The sequence below is a fragment of the Lactuca serriola genome, chromosome 4, assembly GCF_051521515.1.
Source record: "Lactuca serriola cultivar US96UC23 chromosome 4, Lser_US96UC23_V15, whole genome shotgun sequence".
NCBI lineage: Eukaryota > Viridiplantae > Streptophyta > Magnoliopsida > Asterales > Asteraceae > Lactuca > Lactuca serriola.
Window position 1 is genome coordinate 120,272,424 of NC_136411.1, and position 19,984 is coordinate 120,292,407.

At 34.1% G+C, this 19,984-nt stretch overlaps 2 protein-coding genes across 3 annotated transcripts; one reads left to right on the forward strand and one right to left on the reverse strand.

Annotated features, from left to right (window-relative positions):
* The first annotated feature begins 576 nt into the window (after window positions 1-576).
* LOC145102432 (WD-40 repeat-containing protein MSI3-like) lies at window positions 577-2,789 on the forward strand. The gene is made up of 6 exons (XM_079039827.1): window positions 577-968; window positions 1,446-1,769; window positions 1,844-1,987; window positions 2,075-2,199; window positions 2,280-2,375; window positions 2,457-2,789. The coding sequence occupies exons 1-6, from the start codon at window positions 642-644 to the stop codon at window positions 2,656-2,658; spliced, it is 1,218 nt and encodes a 405-aa protein (XP_078895953.1). The 5' UTR covers window positions 577-641; the 3' UTR covers window positions 2,659-2,789.
* Window positions 2,790-5,506: 2,717 nt separating this feature from the next.
* Window positions 5,507-10,822, reverse strand: LOC145102433 (protein kinase STUNTED-like). Of its 2 annotated transcripts, XM_079039829.1 has the most exons (11): window positions 10,686-10,822; window positions 10,129-10,555; window positions 9,953-10,026; window positions 9,666-9,784; window positions 9,204-9,319; window positions 7,974-8,534; window positions 7,640-7,888; window positions 6,907-7,070; window positions 6,535-6,762; window positions 6,163-6,312; window positions 5,507-5,977 (listed from the first exon to the last, which is right to left on the reverse strand). In XM_079039829.1, exons 2-11 carry the CDS (start codon window positions 10,304-10,306, stop codon window positions 5,705-5,707), a joined length of 2,112 nt encoding a protein of 703 aa, XP_078895955.1. In that variant the 5' UTR covers window positions 10,307-10,555; window positions 10,686-10,822; the 3' UTR covers window positions 5,507-5,704. The 2 variants fall into 2 exon arrangements, with proteins under 2 accessions (XP_078895955.1, XP_078895954.1); XM_079039828.1 differs by having other exon boundaries at window positions 10,129-10,795.
* Between the last annotated feature and the right edge of the window lie 9,162 nt (window positions 10,823-19,984).

Sequence of the window (19,984 nt, forward strand, 5' to 3'; positions counted from 1 at the left end):
ATGATGATTTGAAATAAAATTGTATTTGATGCGAATTTTGAAAACAATTGTTTTGGGATTTCATGGTTGTGGAAAGTATTTTGGTTATTCAAAAATGAAAAATTTCCCTTGAATTTTGGGTCGTTACAGGTGAAGATAAGGGAGGGAGGAGATTTGATGGTGAGGTGGGTGAAGGAGGAAGTCGGAGGTGATAACAAGTGAAGATGGAAGGGTGCTAAGTAGAAAGTGCAAGAGTAGGGAAGCAAGTGCGTTTTGGGTGGTGGGACCCATATGCATTATTTTATAAAATATATTTTTAAATATTAAACAAATAATAAAAAACCTGAAAATAATATTATAAGGGAAACATTGTCCCTTTTATGTATAGTAGGGACTAAATACATAACAAATCGAGTTCAAAATACCGTCCGAATTAAAAAGGTAAATTAGGAGCCAAACACGTAAACCACCAAAACCACAAGGACCTTTGGAGTAATTTACTCTTTATAAAAATAGATATGGATCGATCCAGCCCACGATGTGTATTGAATGGGCCTGAAGCCAATTCCAGCTTGCATATAACGCTTGTAGTTTGCCGCTCCTCATTTCTACTTCCAAACCTACGCGGGAAAACAATCTGATAGTGAGCGAAAAAGAGAGGAATGAGGACGGAGGAAGACGATGGCGCCGGCGCCGGCGCCGGCGAAGACCACCAAGTGGAGGAGGAGTTCAGTGTATGGAAGAAGAACTCTCCATTCTTATACGATCTCATCGTCTCTCACTCCCTTGAGTGGCCGTCACTAACCGTTCAGTGGCTCCCGTCACCGCCGTCTCCTTACAAAGACGGCTCTTTCGCCTCTCACAAGCTGATTCTCGGGACGCATACCTCCGATGAAAGTCCTAACTTCCTTCTCGTCGCAGATGTTCTCTTGCCGGTTAATCCTTCATCTTCCCTCGACACCAATCACGAAAACCCTCATATCCCTAAGGTCAGTCGGTCGCTTGTTCTTATGCTATTTCTTTACTCGAATCGGTACAATAATCTATGTTCCACACCGAAATTTCGATTTTTGAATTGTCTAGATAAGTAAATTGTTGGATTCTCACACTTCAATTTTAGAAAAGTACTAATCTTACAAACGTTTTGAGGATCCGAAGATTCGTAGTTGATATGATGCAGGGTGTTACCTCAAAAAGTGTAACCTACTATAATATAAGAAACTTTCAATACAAAATAATAAAAACCTTGCAAATGAAATTTGGATCGGAAGTATGCGTCAATTTTGTGAGAGCACTTTCATCCATAATCCATTGATATCTAGGATTACATTTTAGGGTTAAATGCAAGAAACAACAATATACTATGTATTCATCTGTTTATTATGACATCATTATAATAAACAAATCAACAAAACTACATTGCTGATTCTTGCCTTTAATCTAATTTTTTTCTCAAATGCTTATAGGTAGAGATAATTCAAAAGATTCATGTTGATGGAGAGGTAAATCGTGCACGATGTATGCCACAAAACCCATCAATTATTGCAGCAAAGACAAGTTCTTCTGAAGTCTATGTATTTGATTCCACAAAACAACTTTTAAATGATGAAGGAGGCTCTTGTGAACCTGATGCAAAGTTAAGGGGTCATGAAAAAGAAGGCTATGGGCTTTCATGGAGCCCTTTTAAAGAAGGGTATCTCTTGAGTGGCTCTAATGATTGTAAAATATGTTTATGGGATGTGTCTGCAATGCCTTCAAATAAAGTTCTTGATGCCAAATACATTTACGAGGTACTTTTTGTACCTTTTATTACTGAGTGTTAATAATTCTTGCAGTTGAAATTAAATGATAAGTGTTAATGTAGGATCATGGGAGTTTAGTTGAAGATGTGTCATGGCATTTGAAGAATGAAAGCTTATTTGGATCTGTTGGGGATGATTGCAAGCTAATGATTTGGGATTTACGCACAAATAAACATGAACAATCTGTTGTAGTTCATGAGAAAGAGGTAAAACTTTACTTTTTTTTATTAATAACTATTATATTAATAGCTTTTCTTTTTCAGTTTTCTAATGACATTTATAATAATATCCAGGTGAATTATTTATCTTTTAATCCATTCAATGAGTGGGTTTTGGCTACAGCATCTTCAGATACAACAGTTGGGCTTTTCGACATGAGGAAACTAACATCACCACTTCATGTTTTGAGTAGTCATACGTATGCTTCTTAACTTTTTTTATTTTATTTTTTATTTTTATGTTTTCTTTATATAATTTCATAAAAAAATTAATATACAGGGAGGAGGTATTCCAAGTTGAGTGGGACCCAAACCATGAAACTGTGATTGCATCTTCTGCTGATGACAGAAGGCTGATGGTGTGGGACCTAAACAGGTACTTAAACTGATACACATGTCAAAAGACATGAATGCCCTTCTCCTTCCATTTCTTCTAAACACATATTCTGAATTTCAGGATTGGAGATGAACAGCTGGAAGGTGAAACTGAAGATGGCCCACCAGAGCTTTTGTTCTCTCATGGTGGACACAAGGCAAAAATATCAGACTTTTCATGGAACAAAAATGAGCCATGGGTGATTTCTAGTGTGGCTGAAGATAATGCGTTGCAGGTTTGGCAAATGGCTGAAAGTATTTATCATGAAGACGATGGCATTTAAATTCAAATTATCAGTTACTATTTATGTGCTTGAAAATGAAAATTAGTAGTGGATTTCAAGAAACATGAATGTCGATGTTGTATTGTGTGTGTCATAGTGTTATGTATGCGTAGAATTGTGTTGTTTTGTTAGTGAATTGAGTTGTAGCAATTACACAATAACAAAAGGCTGACTTTTAATTTATAACATAATTAGGAAAACTAAAAAAGCAATGATCATAACGCCCCATTTGGAATAAGTTGGGAGAGGGGCTAATTTACAATCTCTTATATTTGTAAAAGACCTAATTGCCCTAAACAAGGTGATTTTACAAAGGTTTCAAGAAAATTGTTTAAGATAGATTGTTACTCACATGACCCAATTATCTTTGACTTTAGCGGGCCTTAAGTCAATGGACTTTTTCTGCTCAAAAGTTCCAAGAGAACCACGTCGAAAGAGTAAACATCAATTTTTGAAGAATACCTCATAAAGAGTTCACTTGTTATATTGTTATACATACGATGATCACAAGTAGGCTGTAAACAAATTATACTCGAACAAAAAATGATTTGTTTATGTTTTAACTTAAAAAACAAATAAACACAAAGAGATAAAAGAACAAGTTTTCTTGTTCATGTTAGTTAAGGTGTAAAATAAAAGAATGATCATAAATGAATGTACATATAAAACATAAATGAACAATTGAACATAAACATTCAATAAAAAACTATAAAAGTTGACCGTCTTCACTTCTATGATCGTACTTAGGAGTCATTTTTGGATTTAGAGTTTTTTTTGTTTAAACAAAGAAGAAACTGTAGCGTAATTTTATTTTTATAACTAAAAGCTCCCAAGAGATCTAAAAAACTCCCATTAGTCTGTATCATTTTGATTTAAACAAAATTTTATATCTATAAATGAGATTTTATTTTCTTAAAAATAAAAAACAAAATAGAGCGACATATATATATATATATATATATATATATATATATATATATATATATATATATATATATATAATAGATAGTTGTGTTGAGTTTAATTGCTAATGCGAGTAGTTTAAATGAACACAAATGAACGAATATAAATGACCAAATATAAACAAATATGAATAGATGTTTATGAACATAAATAAACTAACCAGACCATGAACGAAAAATCTTATTCATTTGTGTTCATTTATTAAGTAAAAAAATTTAAACAAACTTTCCATTGAACGGTTTGTTGAACGTTAGTTTGTTTACAACCCTAATCACAAGAAGCAAAATAATAATAATAATAATAATAATAATAATAATAATAATAATAATAATAACAACACAAATATAAGTGAAAACCATGTCCAAAAAAACACAAGACCCAACTTGTATATTAATGTAGCTCAACTATAAAGGAAAATGTTCCATGGCTAAAAATCTCAAAGGGAAAGGAAAATAATGGAGACGAAGGAATAAGTAAAATATAACATTTAGATGACTTAACAAAATCTCAATGATACTCTAAAATCCCTAACAAATAGGAAACATCCCTAATAAATAGCTAACTTGAGAGCCAAACAATTAACTCCACATTAGATGGTATTTTCGACCCTTACATAAATATGATGAGTTGATGACAACAAGAAGCAAAACAAAATATTATGATGATCACAAGAAGCAAAATGAAAGAAGACCAAGAACACAAATATAAGTGGAAATCCCGGTGCGAAAAAATCATAAGGTATAACTTTGTATAGTAATGTAACTCGATTATATGGAAAATGGTTAAATGGCTGAAAATCCCCAAGGATAAAGAAAAGGAAAGAGATGAAGGAATGAGTAAAATATAACATCTGGATGACTTTATATAATAGTCTTATAAAGAGTTCTATTGTTCATATATGTTCGTTTATGTTTTTATGTTTGTTTATTTATGATTGTTTATGTTCGTTTAACATCTTAACCAACATAAAAGAATGAAAGCATATAAAGTGATTGTTAAAAGACCAAACATGAAGAAGAAAATTCGTTCGTTTTTATGTTTGTGTTTGTTTGTTTGGTCGATTAAACTTAAATGAACGAACACGAACAAACATTTTTCCGCATTATTTAGTCATCTCAATTTCATAATAAGAGATGTAACCGACATACGATATACTGTTGGTAAAAATGTTGTTTATTGAGATAATGATATATGGTGTACAAAAAAGAAAATGATCCACTATGTATATGAAAAGAGAGTTTGTTTTACAATCTCAAGTGACTAAACCTAAACTATTGCTACGTAGATGCCATATAAGCAAGTAATTTTGATTATCCGGTTATAATATTGTTTTTTGAACAAAAAAATTCAGTTAGTGGTATATAGTGTATAAAGAAAAAGAAAATGACCAAATATGTAAATGAAGAACCATTGGTTACCTACCAAGTCATTAACCTGTTATCATTCAACATATCCATTAGCATTTGGTATTTTGTTTTGCGCATGTTTAAAAAAAAACAAAATTCTAAGTCTACTTTTTGTTACCTTTTATTATATAAATATATTTTGGTATGAATAAGGATATATAACATAAAAATATGACCAAATAAAAATTTGGTTACTCGAGACAAAAGATATAACCACACTAGACTTTTTAGTTTCTAGATCTATTTATAATTATAAAATAAGGAAGACAGTCATGCTTTTTTATACATGAAAGGCTAAGAACAAGTCATCTTCCACCTCATTTGAAGATACAATTACAATTTTCGTTTTGAAGATATAATTACAATTTTTGTCTTAGTGACATGAATAATGAATTGTTTGTGGTGCTGATATAATTCATACTAAGCGTAATATATATTGTGCGCCTTTTGTCTTGTGTAACAAACACTATCGAGACAAATTTGAATGAAAACCACAAATTCTCAATTCACTAGAAAATCTCTCACGTTTACATCTCGATTCGTAAAAACACACAACACCTCATCATCGGGTGCACGTTCTTTTTTCCCCTTCGTATACATTCTCAAGCTATACAAAACTATCTACATTCTTCACAAAAAAACCCGAAGAATTTTCACCACACCACAGAAAAACAAACCTAATCCATGCTCGAAGACGGGCTCCACCTTCCCCTCAAGTATCCTTCTAATGTATGCCGTGTGTGTTGATTTACATCCACACTACCAAATGATGTTGACTTATCATCAACATCAAGAAACGCAAGACTCAAGTGAGACTCCGCATTTGATTCCGGATAAACTTCATCATCATCATCATCATCGTCATGATCTTCATTAGTACACAACAATTCCAAATCGTTTTGAGTTGACTTCTTGTCCAAATCATGCTCCCCTCTTAAAATGTTTAAGACCTAAAGACAAACAAAACAGAAAATGTCATAAAATTTCCTACAAAAAATAGAGTTTATGACTTTTCCTTCTAAAAAGATAAGGTGTAACAAATGAAAATAGCCCTAGAGAGCTTGTTTAAGCCGTGTATGGTGTAACAAATGCAAGGTAGTGGATATTATAAGCATGAATAGATGTTTTCTCAAACCTCGTTCATTGTGGGACGCCTTCTAGCTGATCTTGTGAGACAAAGTGTTGCAGCTAGAGCCATTCGAACTATTTGATTTTTGTTGACTTCTTTGTCCAAATCGACATCTAATATGCTTGCTAGATCTCCCTTTTCTAGCTTCGGTTTTGCCTACATTATATACATATAATATAATTAGAAAAACCCCAAAAAACAATGAGCCTAGGACTCTGTTTGTTACCCTCGACAAGTTATACTGGTTTTGGCATGCATTGGAACAAAAATTCCAACATTTTTGAAAAAAGGTGGGAGAGGGACTCACGATCTCTTGTATGTGCAAAAGACGTAAATACACAAATAGCCTATTTACAAGGTTTCAAGAAAGATACTTACCCACATGACCAAACTATCTTCGCCTTTAACGGGATCTGAACTGATCGGTCTTTTTCTGGTCAAAAGTTCCAAGAGAACAACACCGAAAGAGTAAACATCAATTTTTTCACTAACTTTCCCATACATAAAGTACTCTGGAGCAAGATACCCAAATGTTCCAACTACATCACTATGACTTAAGAATGGTAAACTTGTGGGTCCCCATATCGCAAGCCCAAAATCCGATAACTGCAAAAAGAATTCAACAAGCCGAATCACGGTTAGATTCTAAAAAAAGTTACTACATACAGGTGCACAATATGCACATGGGCCGGGCCTAACCCGGCCCGGCCCATTTTTACACCTGTGCTAGATAGATGGTATGGTACAAACCTGAGGCTCAAATTCCTCTGAGAGAAGAATATTGGAAGACTTGATGTCACGATGAATGACAGGCCGAGGACATTCTTTATGCAAATAGTTTAAAGCTTCGGCAACTTTAATGGCTATATTCAATCTTATTTCCCATGATAAAATCGATTTGTCCTTCGTGGCACCTAGATACAGAAAAGAAAGAGCAAAATCATTATTTTTTTTAATCAATTAGATCAAATTTTACCAAGAACAAGAGCAATGATCGAGGACAAATTTAATTGTTGTAGTTAATAGGGTCGTATAAAATCATAAACTAATTAAGGGCATGGTACGAAAAAAAAAAGCACAACGAATTTTCACCATTTATTATCAAATAGCCTCTAGCTATTTTCTATAGTAATTAAATCATCATTTTTTTTTTAAAATTAAATCATCATGTTTTTTTACGGTTTAAAAAACAATAATTTTCTTGGTTATCCAGTTTTGAAAATGGTTAAAGTACATAAAATTTGCAATTATCGATTTAGCCAAAAGACTAGTAGTTGTTCATTAAATAATATTTAGTAGCTAAAACGACAAAAATAATATTTTAATGGACGAATCAATAAAAAGAATAGTTCTATGGGTAAAACCATAAATCAATGGTTTAAAGTACAAGTACAAATAATAGTATGTACTTTTTTCACCCCTAAAAGAAAATTGTAGTAAATTTAAAAAATTTAAAAAATATCTTTTTTTGAAAGAAACTTACCATGTATATTGTCCTCTAAATTTCCTCTAGGCACGAGATCATAAACAGAAATCAAGTTATCTTCTTCCACGCATACCCCTAAAAGAGGTGTGATGTTTTCATGATTTAGCGAAGTCATAATGTCGATTTCCAGAATATAATCTTTCCATGCTTCTCTTGATGACCTTCTGATCTTCACAGCCACCATTTTTCCATCAGGAAACCTCCCTTTATATACACGATGACAACCACCTTTCCCGATCAAATTCTCTGTAATTAAAAAGACGATTTTTAATCACTTTTGCTAATTTTCTTAAAAATCTACATTCAAAATCAAGAAACTCAGTAAAATTACCTGACGAAAAGTTAGATGTTGAGGCTCTAAGTAGATCAAACCCAAACCATTGGCATCGAGACGGATTAGTTTTGAGTAAAAGATTCAAAATTTCCGGCAACTCATGGCTTTTATCGATCGGAGTTCCACTCTCATTGCTCGTGTTTGTGAACAAACTAGATTCCGACCTAGAATCCGACGCCATGCTTTTAGGGCTAATTTCACTATTCGACGACGGCGTTCTTGGAGTCCCCGGCGTGGACCTGTTCGGCAAATTCATCACCCACTTCACCACCGACATTTTTCTAGCCTCCATTGCCGACGGCGTTAACACTGTGTTTGCTCGGAGAAGAGGCCATCCGGGTCTTTGATGGGCAAAATCCTCGATCACAACAGAAACAGAGCTCAGAGCTTTCTTCCGCAGTTCGAAAGGGTCTAATTCTTCATCTTTTAGGCTTTTGATCTCTTCGGAGCTGTGTCTTCCCATTTCAGAGGCCTCGGAGTAGCAAAACTCCGACTGGGTGTCTTTCAAATTGGAGTTGCCGATTAAGTAGAAACTTGGCCTCGGATCTCGCATTGACCCTTTTTAGAAAATAATTAATATATAATTAAAAGGAGGTAGATATTGAGATTTGGTATTTAATGTTTGATGTGTTGTAGTCTTGAGATACGATAAAGATTTGATATAATAATCCTAACATATCACATGATAGTAACATGAGTATGGTCATTAAAGATGCGTCTCAGTAAAGGTTATGTAAATGTTCGATGGAGAAAAAAAGATAGAATGGAAAAATCTACCAAATTAAAGCACTTTAGAACATTAAACTTTGAAAAATAGCAATTATAGCAACTAACTTGCTTTGTGTTTATTTATTTGGTTGATATTGCCATAACACGAAACAAAATTAAGATGTTATAATAAACAAATCAATAAAAATACATTGTTATTTCTTGCTTTTATGCATGTAGTTTTTGTCATAAAGTAAAAACTCATGCCTCATGTAGATTTCTCTATCATTATTTGCCTTTTTTTTTTTGGAAATTCTTGATTTGATCACATTTGTGATTGGTAAAAATGTCAGAAAACTTTAGTATAAGATCATAAACGAAAAAAAAGACACGTTTTTTAAAAATAAAACTTGCATAAATTAGGATCATCAGATTGTAACATGAACCTAATCATGGCATGCGTATCGCCTAACATGACTTGATTTTAAGTTATGTAAGGGATGTACCAAATAAAAATACCTAAAAGTTGGCCATTGGAAAACCTCTTGAAAACAACTTTCCCATTATGGAGAGCCAAAACTTCAGTTGCTAAAGGTAGTTTCTTTGCACAATATTTAGCAATTGAAAGCCAACACCTTCAAATAACATAAGTAAAAGTATTAAATGATGTTTTTTTTTTTTACTTGATAAACTTAATAGTAAACTTGATTTAATGTGGTAAACCATATATGAATATATTTTTTTTACTTAATGTAAAAAAAAGGGAAATAAGGTTTTAATAACTCCACTTTTTACAAAATTTTCAAAAGTATTAAAGTCTTTTATAACATTGATACAAAAAAAGGAACAACTTTTTTTTTTTGAATAGGCACAATCTCCAAAGTACACCATGTGTTTGATACTTTAAATTAAAAATTTTCATTCAAAAAGACTCATTTTCTTGAAATAGAAAAATGATTTTGTTTAAAAACATTCACTTACCCAAAAGCCTTAACCTTGTTAACCCCAACAATAACAGCGGCTGCAGAATAAAACTTCGCTTCTTTAACCAAAACTTTCCGTATTGAATTCCCTCTCACTATTTGACCCGTAAGGTCAACCTGAAAAAAAAACATGTTCAAAATTCAAAATTCAAATATTCTTGTGCATCAAACAGCAACCGGATGTTGCTACTTTGATGCACATGATGGCGGCCTTGGTGCACTGCACAAGACGCTTTGGTCTACTTGAGACCATTGTAACAAGTTTAGCATATTGAAAAACAATACCTGTTTTTGGTCACAAAGGCCTTCATAATCGGCCAAATAATCATCCAACAAACTCTTGTACTTTGATACAGAGTCTGTAAAACATTAAAGTAATTTGAATATTAAAAAGAATAAATCCTTTAACAAGAATCACGTCATATTCAAGAAAATAAAAAAAAGGAAAAAGAAAAAGTTACCTGAATTATGACAAACGTTAATGGCGATTACACGATCACCTGCATCTGCAACTTTCACCATAGCCCAATCAAGAAGCTCTCTACCACATTCATCAAATCGAATTCCCACCAAAACATTCTTCGTTTCAACACCTTGATGATTATGATTATGATTATGATCTACAGCCTCAAATGTCATTTTTTATGATGATCGATTTTCCCTTTTTTTTTCCTCAATCAACACCCTGCAAATTCTTCCTCAAACATTTTCTAATTTGATCCTAAATTTGCAGAGCCATGTACTAAAAACAAGAAGAAAAAGAAGAAGAAATGCAGTCTCCCACTAGAATGGAACCTCTTATCTGCGAAATTCGAACTATAAAGATCTCAAAATCCGTGGGTTTTTCGCTAAATTCCAAGAGATATAATATTCTCAAGGAAGCCCCACCTGTAAAAAATTTAAAAATCAAAGAAAAAACCTACCCACAAAAGGAGAAATTAAATTAAAGAATGTGGAATTGGGGGAAACAAACAAAAAGAAAAAAACAAAAAAGAAAAAGAAATAGTAAACTAATTACCTAAAACAATGAACGATTTGTGATGCAACTCCATCTTTAATCGAAATTTGATGAAGTTGCCCCAAAACGAATCGAACCCACCTACTCCAACTATCAAAGAAATTATTTAAAATCCGATTTATCTCGATTACGTTTCTATTTCTATATATTAATTTAACCAAAAATTGGTCAATTCAAATGGGGTTTCTGATTAAAATACAAAGAGCTTGAAAACGAGAGGCGTATGGAGGGGACAGAATTGAAGAAAGCGTCGGCGGACTTGAAAGGTTTCCCGCGAAAAAAGGTGAAATCGATTAAAAATTTTCACCAGTTTCATGGTGGCATTTAATTCGAGAGGTGAGTCTGATAAATTTAACGTTTCTATAAATGTAAAATTTATTCAAAATTGACGTCTGCGTGAAAAACAGTTTGTTAACAGTAATATGTTTGAGATAAGAACGGGAGACCAGCAACCACCATACCCGTTAATGTTTAACTACCATTATTGACCTTTGATCGGCAGGAGTCTTTTGAAAGATTTGAATCTTCTTTGTAATATTAATATTCAAATGTTCCTTTCTTTGCTTTCGTAAGTAGCCAATGTCATATTGTCATTATATTTTTATTGTAAAGTAATATTTTTATAAATGTTCCTTCTATTGCGACTCTCCTATATTTACTACGAAGTTTAGGGGAGAATGCTTGTTTTAGGCAATAATACTAAACAACTCTTTTAGAAACTCCTTTGACCACCTTTTTTCGGCCATTGAAACCCCCGAGGTTTGAACATGAGATCTCCCTTATGTCAATAACGATGTATTTACTTTTGTTATTGATATAAATTATAAATTTTAAAGACAAACGCTATAGGTTTAATTGTGGATTTGATCCATGCCTATAACTCCCGTTAAAAACCATCTGTTTGGTTAAACACGTGCCTTCACATGAGGATAAGTATGTATTTTTCACCTCTCACCTCTCTCATATTCTATCAACGTCGTTACGAAACCATCACCCCCATATGAATTTGAATTGATCAGTGTCACTCAAAATTTCATCGACATTCTTTTCATCTTCTTCGTATTAGAACCCTAGTTACCGTTTCGACGTCTTTGTTTTCCAACAAGTTAGCATTTAAGCTTTCCTATGTTTTTATGAGATCTGACATTAAGGCAAACTAATGTGAAGTTTACGACCTCTAAATTAGTACATTGAGGTTGGGAACATATATGGTAATGCCTCTGTTTTTTTACTACATTTTCGATTTCCTAGGTAAAAAAGTAAGATATATGATGAAATATGCACATACAATCAAAGAGCCACAAAGACAACGAAGCAAACACAAAAACACATATCCCACAAGAGGATCACATGTTCACAAAATCTAATGCAACAAAATTAACAAAGTGAGCTAAAACCAAAAACATACCCTTGCAACACTGTTTTTCTAGTTCTAACCACTTATATGGATGTACATAATCCAAACTAAGATTCATCTCTTGTAGTCATATCCAAGAAACAACACAACAATCACCTGATCAACCCATTGTTGGTGAAAACACTTGAACACCAAAATGGTAATTAAATAGGTTGCTGATCGGCAGATGCGTCACATGCTAAGAAGGACTCATCGAGTTCTTTGGAAGAGCGGGATTAGAGAGATTGGATGAAGTTAAAACCAAATGGTAGAATGAAATTAATTACAAATCCTTTTTAGGGTCCTTTATTTATAAGGTAGGGTTAAGAGTTCTTATTGGATAATTACTTGGTTATTAAGTAATTATCCCTAAGATTTGAATCTTAAATCTTACACTTTAAACCCTTTAAGATCTACAAGTTTCTATTAATTTATTAATCACTAATAAATTATCAAACTACATCATATTTATTCTCTCTTGTCAATTATTGCTTAAATATGTCATTGCGTATAACCCAAAATGACTCTACTATTAATAATAATATTACCAAATTGTTGTGACTGTAGACACTATTTCCAACAGTCTCCCACTTGCATAAGTCCCAAACAATGTATGGTCTAATATTTCCTAATAATAAATAGAGAGTCTACTATCCAATACAACTGTTTTACTTATACGAATTAGCTATGAAACAACCCTTAGATTAGTGATCAAATACTCCTTTGTTTTACACAATATCTATATGAATATGAGAAATGGAAGCAATTTAATCTCAGTGTTCAAGCTTATGTTTCTCGATAGAGATTTGTGATGAGCACATTAGACTGTACAATTGATCTAATCAACTCAATTAGATCTTGGCCAAGCATTTGATATCAATACCAAATCATTAAGGGGCCCATAAATATTCCTTATGTTGTTAGGGAAGAACGAAAAAAATAAACTTCAACTATATAGACCTTGCTCACTCATCATGTTATATCTGGACATTCCCTGTATAGCTGCTAATTACAAAAAACATCGGAGAAAACAATGCATAAAGCATGCAAAACTAAAGTCTCATGCATCTCCGTTTGAAGAACATAAGATATTATCATCCTAGAATTGTTTGTGACAATTTACATGAAGTAATATTTTAAGTGCAGGTTACTCCAATACTTAATCTCTAATACTTAATCTCCATTTAAGAACTCATGAGTATTAGTCACATATCCATGCTATGTTCATCACCATGAACAAACTAGTAATACTACATGACAATCTTAAATCACTACTTACTTCCAGAAGTAGGACCGACTATGGAGATTTGACTAAATTAATACTCTGGAAGTTGGTTGCAAAAACATGTAAAATGGAACATAAAAATAAATTAATGTAAATGGCAGCAATCCAACACACTATTAAGTCACTAGAAATAATCACCAAATCAGTGAGAATTTATATTGTATCTGTTCCAATATATCAAACTAAAGCCTAACACTATCAAGCTAGCTCATTAGAAAATATAATACATATCGATCGAGTGTGACCAATAGGCATGAGCAAAAGGACCGAACCGACCCGACCCGGACCCGAACCCGAACCAGGAACCGACTTGGCCAAAATCAAGAACCGAACCGGCCCGACGGTTCTACCAGTTCGGTTCTACCGGTTCCGGGTCTGGTTTTTGCCGGGTTTTCGATTTTGGAACCGGTTTGATTTGACACGCTTCCTGTCATACCCCCAAACCAAGGATGGAGGAAACGTCCGGGGGTGGAGGACTTCATGTAGAGTATCACAACAACGAGTATAATAGTGATCAAAGTAAATACAACCATCATAAATATAATTGAAAAAGTTACACTAAAGTATATGTCTACATGATTCGAATCAATTACATTATGATACAAAATGAACTGTTTGACGATTTATCGTCCCATCCTCAAAACGTTGTTGATTTCCTATTTTCACTGAATTCCTGAGAATACAAGTAGTTTTGAAAAGTGTCAACACAAAGGTTGGTGAGTTCATAAGCTTTTGACAGTAAGAGTTTGAAAATCGATCTTTGTAAAGAGATGTATGTTACCCAGAAAAATTCAATATTTTCCTTATAAAAGTTATGTGGTCCTAAATACCAAGACCGAGAATGAACAAGTAAATTTCCATAGTTAATGATATAAACGTGGTTTTAAATCGGCATAAAACCCTTTCTGATTTGAGAAAAACTCTCGTAATGAATGGTGTGTAGTCTTAAATACTAAGACTGAAAATATACAACGATATTTGTAATTGATATAAAAAGTGATTTTAAATGAACATAAAACCCTTTTTAATATGAAGACGTACAAGTATTTTTCCATACTTAAAGTAATTTCAGTGAGCTAATTAGACATAACTCGCTAATTTAAAGTTAGAACCCGTAAATCTTATGATTGTTAATACCACATGTGAGCTATCATAACCATACTTGACTTAGACGGCCTCGTAATTGCGACGTTCTTCAGGCGTCGCGAAACTGAAATGACACTTGTCACCACAGACCTGCCGGTCTAGCTGTTGCAAGCAGCTCTGGTGTGGGTTTGTCAAACCCAATATAGATCTATACACAACTATCACGTTCTCCCTACAAGAGACTCTGGTTACAATTTACAGGACTTTTTGAATTGGTTACTTTGGAAGTAACCCGAAGCGAATGACTCACAAATTTATTCATTAACAGATTTACGTGATCTAAACTGAAAACCTTTGGTAAATAAGTTTGAGAAGTAAATGATATATAAACTATACCTATTATAGTTTATCCAAAACGTTTGTAATGTATAAGAAACTCTTTTATGAAACGCATTTGTGCTATGAATCCATAAACTATGCTCATTATAGTTTAATATACGTGTTCTAAATGAACGAATATCCTAATTATAAATGACAAAATTTTCAGTTTATGATGATAAAATTAACAAAGAAACACATTCAATACTTAGAATTTATTATTATACACTTTGCTCAACATAATACAAAGTGTTATGAAAGTTATATGATGTTAACTAAATTAAACCTTCCTGCACTGTTTTAGAAAAGCCATAGAAAAATCATACGAAGTCGAAAACTAAATCCGTAACTTCTGAGTGTTCCCAAAATGTGTCTAGTTTACTCATAATTTTTAATGACCTCCAACTTGGGTGAAAAAGTCCATAATCGCAGACTGGTCCGGATTGGTGTTTGAAATGATAGGCAGTTTTGTAAAAATCACCATAAATTATAGAAAAATCGTATGAGATGTGCAAGTAGTCATTTTAAAGCTAAGAACTTGAACTACTTACACCTAAAACAGTTTTGAAAACAAAAATGTTTAAGTTGTCCAAAACAGTCCGTGAATGGAGTTGAACGTTTCTGATGAAGGCTGTTAGAAAAGTTTAGTTATGTTCTTGGTGTTTTAACTTGTATCCCCCCCCCCTAAAAACTTGAGAAAACATGAAAATGTAGGGGTATGAACTCACCTTGAGTGATTTCAGTAGGTAAGTGTTGAAGAAGAGAAGTGTTCAACCCAAGAACACTTGAAGAATCACTTGAAGATTTGAAGATCTAACAATAATGTGATGATGTTTGTGTAAGCAATCTATGATTTTGAGTAGGAGGATGTGTAATAATCATAAGAAAGATGATGATACTTACTAATCGTAGGAGAAAAGTCTTGGAGTATGCCTTGAAGTTCTCGAATTTGAGAGAGAAGGATGAAAGAGTTTGGAGTGTAGTTTTTGGTGAAAAAATGAGAGAATGAATGAAGTGTGAGGAGAGAGGGTGGATGTTCCAGCCCTAAGGGCGTGGGAATGGCTGAAAATAATGAGAAAGGACTCATGAAGTGACTAGGGATGGGCTGGTGGTGAATAGTGACACAGAGTGGGTATGTGAGTGGTTGCTTGTGTCATAACATAAAGGAAAGTCAACACTCCACCTTTGTACTTCACCCACTCTTTTGGATAAGGTTTTATCCTTAAAAATGTGATAATTTAATAATTATGGGTCCTTATATGTTAAAATAAAGTTTTGGGTGAAAACCCCATGTTAAAACAATTAAAAACGGGCCTAAAACGTGAAATTAGTCGAAAACCGGGAAGAAAGGCATTCCCAGGGAGACCTCTCGGTTCTAGGCCGAGGTTCGGTCCTTGCTGGTCCCGAGCCGGAAGCGAAGTGCGAACCAGAAGAAGAGGCGAGGGCGAGGGCTCGGTCAAGGGCTCAAAAGCGAGGGTTCGGTAGGTCATCAGAAGCGAAGGCTCGGTAGGTCATCAGAAGAGGAAGTGGTCAGACCCGAAATATGCCGAACGTTCGGGTTCGGGTGAGGCATGCGAGGTTCGGGCCCGAGAGGACCTTTCGGGTTCGGTTCAGCAGCCTTCGGCTCAGAAGGGTTCGGTTCCTAAGAGGACTTTCGGGTCCTAAGAGGGGTTTCGGTTCCTCAAGTCCGTTTTTCGCGTAGACTTCCGCTTTTGGGCTGTTTTCGCCAAATTCGAGGGTCGGAATGCCCCGAGTGATTATAGAAAGTTGAGAGAGATTTTGAGAGAGATTTGAGAGAGATTTCACATACTTAGAGAGATTTGGGAGAGATTTGACATTCTTGGAGAGATTTCGCATACAAAGAGATATTTGGGAGAGATTTCACATACTTAGAGAGATTTGGGAGAGATTTGACATTCTTGGAGAGATTTCTCATACAAAGAGATATTTGGGAGAGATTTCACATACTTAGAGAGATTTGGGAGAGATTTGACATTTTTGGAGAGATTTCGCATATAAAGAGATATTTGGGAGAGATTTCACATACTTAGAGAGATTTGACATTCTTGGAGAGATTTCTCATACAAAGAGATATTTGGGAGAGATTTCACATACTTAGAGAGATTTGGGAGAGATTCTCGATAAGAAGAGATAGAGTGAAAACGATTGAGAGCGGTTTCGTGTGTGATGAATGTGAGTGTCCGGCTTCGCAATGCAAGGTCCGTAAACCCCGTTAAGCCTTGTTTAAGGATCTTGCATACTCCCGATGAGTATGCAACATTGTTTTATCGATTTGGCTCGCCACGTACCACAGTTTTAGGTTAAGGAGATCTAGATGTACGCACTTTTCGATTTATGATCTCTCATTAGAATAGCGAGTTGTTTAGAAATTACATAACGTAAACTCTAGTACCTACGGGCAAATTGAGTTGACCGGTTTGACTTGTTGACTTTAGTTGACTTTGACTTGACCGAAAATTGACGGTTGTCACACTTCCTTGCGGGGCTTGTAACTCATTCAATTTTAACCAATTCAAGCGTTTTTATAGTCTAAACTTAACTACAAAAGCTAAAGTACGCGTAGGAAAAATATTCAGGTCAAAAAAACTTAAATTGAGTGAGTTATGTACATTTGAACAACAAACTCAGATTATGTTTAATTGCTGTAACATGAAAAAATTTTGATTTGTCACCCTTCCTTGTGGGGCTTGTAACTCATTCATTTTTTTTAACCAAATCAAGCATTTTTATAGTCTAAACTTAACTACAAATCCTAATCTACATGTACGAAAAAGATTCAGTTCAAAAAAAGTTAAATTGAGTGAGTTATGCACATTTGAACAATAAAGTCAGATTACATTTAATTGCTGAAACATAATTTTTTTTTTTCTGATTTGACATCCTTCCTTGCGGGGCTTGTAAATCATTCAATTTTTAACCAAATCAAGCGTTTTTACAGTCTAAACTTAACTAAAAAAATCCTAATATACATGTTGGGAAAAGATTCAGGTGAAAACAGGTTAAATTGAGTGAGTTATGTATATTTGAACAACAAAGTCAGATTACATTTAATTGTTGAAACATAAAAAAATTCTGATTTGATATCCTTCCTTGCGGGGCTTGTAACTCATTCAATTTTTAACCAAATCAAGCGTTTTTATAGTCTAAACTTAACTACAAATCATAATCTACATGTAGGAAAAAGATTCACGTAAAAAAAAGTTAAACTGAGTGAGTTATGCAACTTTCAATATTCGAGTGAGTTATCCGGTCCGGTTCCAACGACCAGTTCTTACCGGGTCCTGGTTCCAAAAATTGACGAGATTATAGTACCGGTTTCGGCCCGACCGGTTCCATTGGGTTCCGGTTCCTGTACCAGTTCCAGTTCTGGGACCGGTTCCAGCCGGTTCCCCGGTCTATATGCTCATCCCTAGTGACCAAACATGCTTGGTCTGTGACAATGGCTTAGTGAACGGATCATCATGATTCTCTTATGATGATACTCTACCACTATGATGTCTCATTCTTCAACAATATTTATGATGTAGCGGTACTTTCTAAGTATATGTTTGAAATGCTTGTGTAATCTAGGTTCTTTAGTCAAAGCGACTAGACCCCATTGTCGCAGAAGATCTAAACATGATTACCAATGTTAGGAACAACACCTAGACCACTGATGAACTTCTTCAACCATATAACCTCCTATACAACTTCATTAGTTGCTATATACTCAGACTATTTAGTCAAATCTGTCACTGCATCTTGCTTAGAACTCCTCCATGTCACTTCTCCTTTATTTAGCAAGAACGTGAATCCGGACCGCGAACGAGAATTCGTATCTGGCCGTCTAGAAACTTGCATTTGTTTAACCCCTTACATTTTTCTCTTCTTTACCACCATGGACCAAGAACATATCTTTCGCCTTCCTAAGATACATGAGAATGTTCTTGACCACAATCCAATGGTTTTTTCTTGGGTTTTCCTGATAACGACTTGTCATGCTCAAGGGACGCAATTAGGGATGAGTATTTGGACCGGGGAACCGGTACCGGATAGAATCGGTCGGGCCGGGACTGAGACGATATTCTTGTGGATTTTTGAAACCGGGAATCAATAGCAACCGGTCATTGGAACCGACCTAAAACCGGGAACCGAACCGGACCGACTTAAATATAACCCATGTCGTTTGAACTTCCAATGCTAATCACTGAATTTTGGTTAAATTACAATTTTTTCCTTTTTATCTAGTTGGTGTGCTTCCTCTTGCTAAACCCGTCGGTCGGAGAGAAAATAATTTTGTGCATAGGTTTACTAGCATCATTAACTTATGTACGTCCACTTTATTTTTAACACAATTTTGACCAAAATTTGCAAAATCTTATAAATAATAAATTATTATTTTATCAATTTTTTTGTTATATGCAGGCATTTCTTTATGGCTTTCCATGGGCTCCTTAGGTAATGATCATAACTCAAAATTAGTAAAGAAATACGTGATTTCTTTTAGAGATCAAACTTTCTCATCTTTTGTGAATTATAAATGTATATGACTATTAAAAGGACTTTTTAAAGATAGAATTAGTATTAATTATTAAGTAACAAATATAATTAATAACAAGTTATTTTACAGGTATTTCTCAAAATACGTTGCTATTTTTCGAGGATCGGTTCCAACATTGAAGACCCGACAAGAATCGGAACTGGAACCGGGACCTATAGAACCGGTGGTCCGGTTCGATTCCTATTTTTCACCAAGTTCGGTTCCCGGGCCGATTCTGATGCTCATCCCTAGACACAATACATCAGGTCGAGTACATATCATTGATGAATTTTCTAGGTTACAAAATTATTTGCACTGTGGATTTTCACATAAAAACTTATGGGTACATGCAACCTAGAACTTTATGGAATTTTCTCTAGTTATAACAACATACTTTATGAAACAAAAACTAACCTATGAAAATAAAAAAACATAAGGCTAGAACAATTGTAACATCCCAAAAAATAAGACCCAAAAATTTTATTTTTAAATTTATAAAACGGTAATCCAAAACATTGTTATACAACCAAGATGGATCAAAGTGTATCACTACATCATAAAATATCAGAGTAAATCAAAAAATGCGGAATGAGGTGGTGTATGCTCTTCAATCA

What these genes read in the sequence shown, in the direction of transcription:
- LOC145102433 (XM_079039829.1), bottom strand. Translation starts at nt 10,306, where the DNA reads ATGACATTTGAGGCTGTAGATCATAATCATAATCATAATCATCAAGGT. An exon ending in TAACGTTTGTCATAATTCAG is followed by an intron (nt 10,027 to 10,128) that starts GTAACTTTTTCT and finishes AATGTTTTACAG; the next exon opens with ACTCTGTATCAAAGTACAAG. An exon ending in CAGAGGAATTTGAGCCTCAG is followed by an intron (nt 6,763 to 6,906) that starts GTTTGTACCATA and finishes TTCTTTTTGCAG; the next exon opens with TTATCGGATTTTGGGCTTGC.
- LOC145102432 (XM_079039827.1), top strand. Translation starts at nt 642, where the DNA reads ATGAGGACGGAGGAAGACGATGGCGCCGGCGCCGGCGCCGGCGAAGAC. An exon ending in TTGTAGTTCATGAGAAAGAG is followed by an intron (nt 1,988 to 2,074) that starts GTAAAACTTTAC and finishes AATAATATCCAG; the next exon opens with GTGAATTATTTATCTTTTAA. An exon ending in CATGTTTTGAGTAGTCATAC is followed by an intron (nt 2,200 to 2,279) that starts GTATGCTTCTTA and finishes ATTAATATACAG; the next exon opens with GGAGGAGGTATTCCAAGTTG.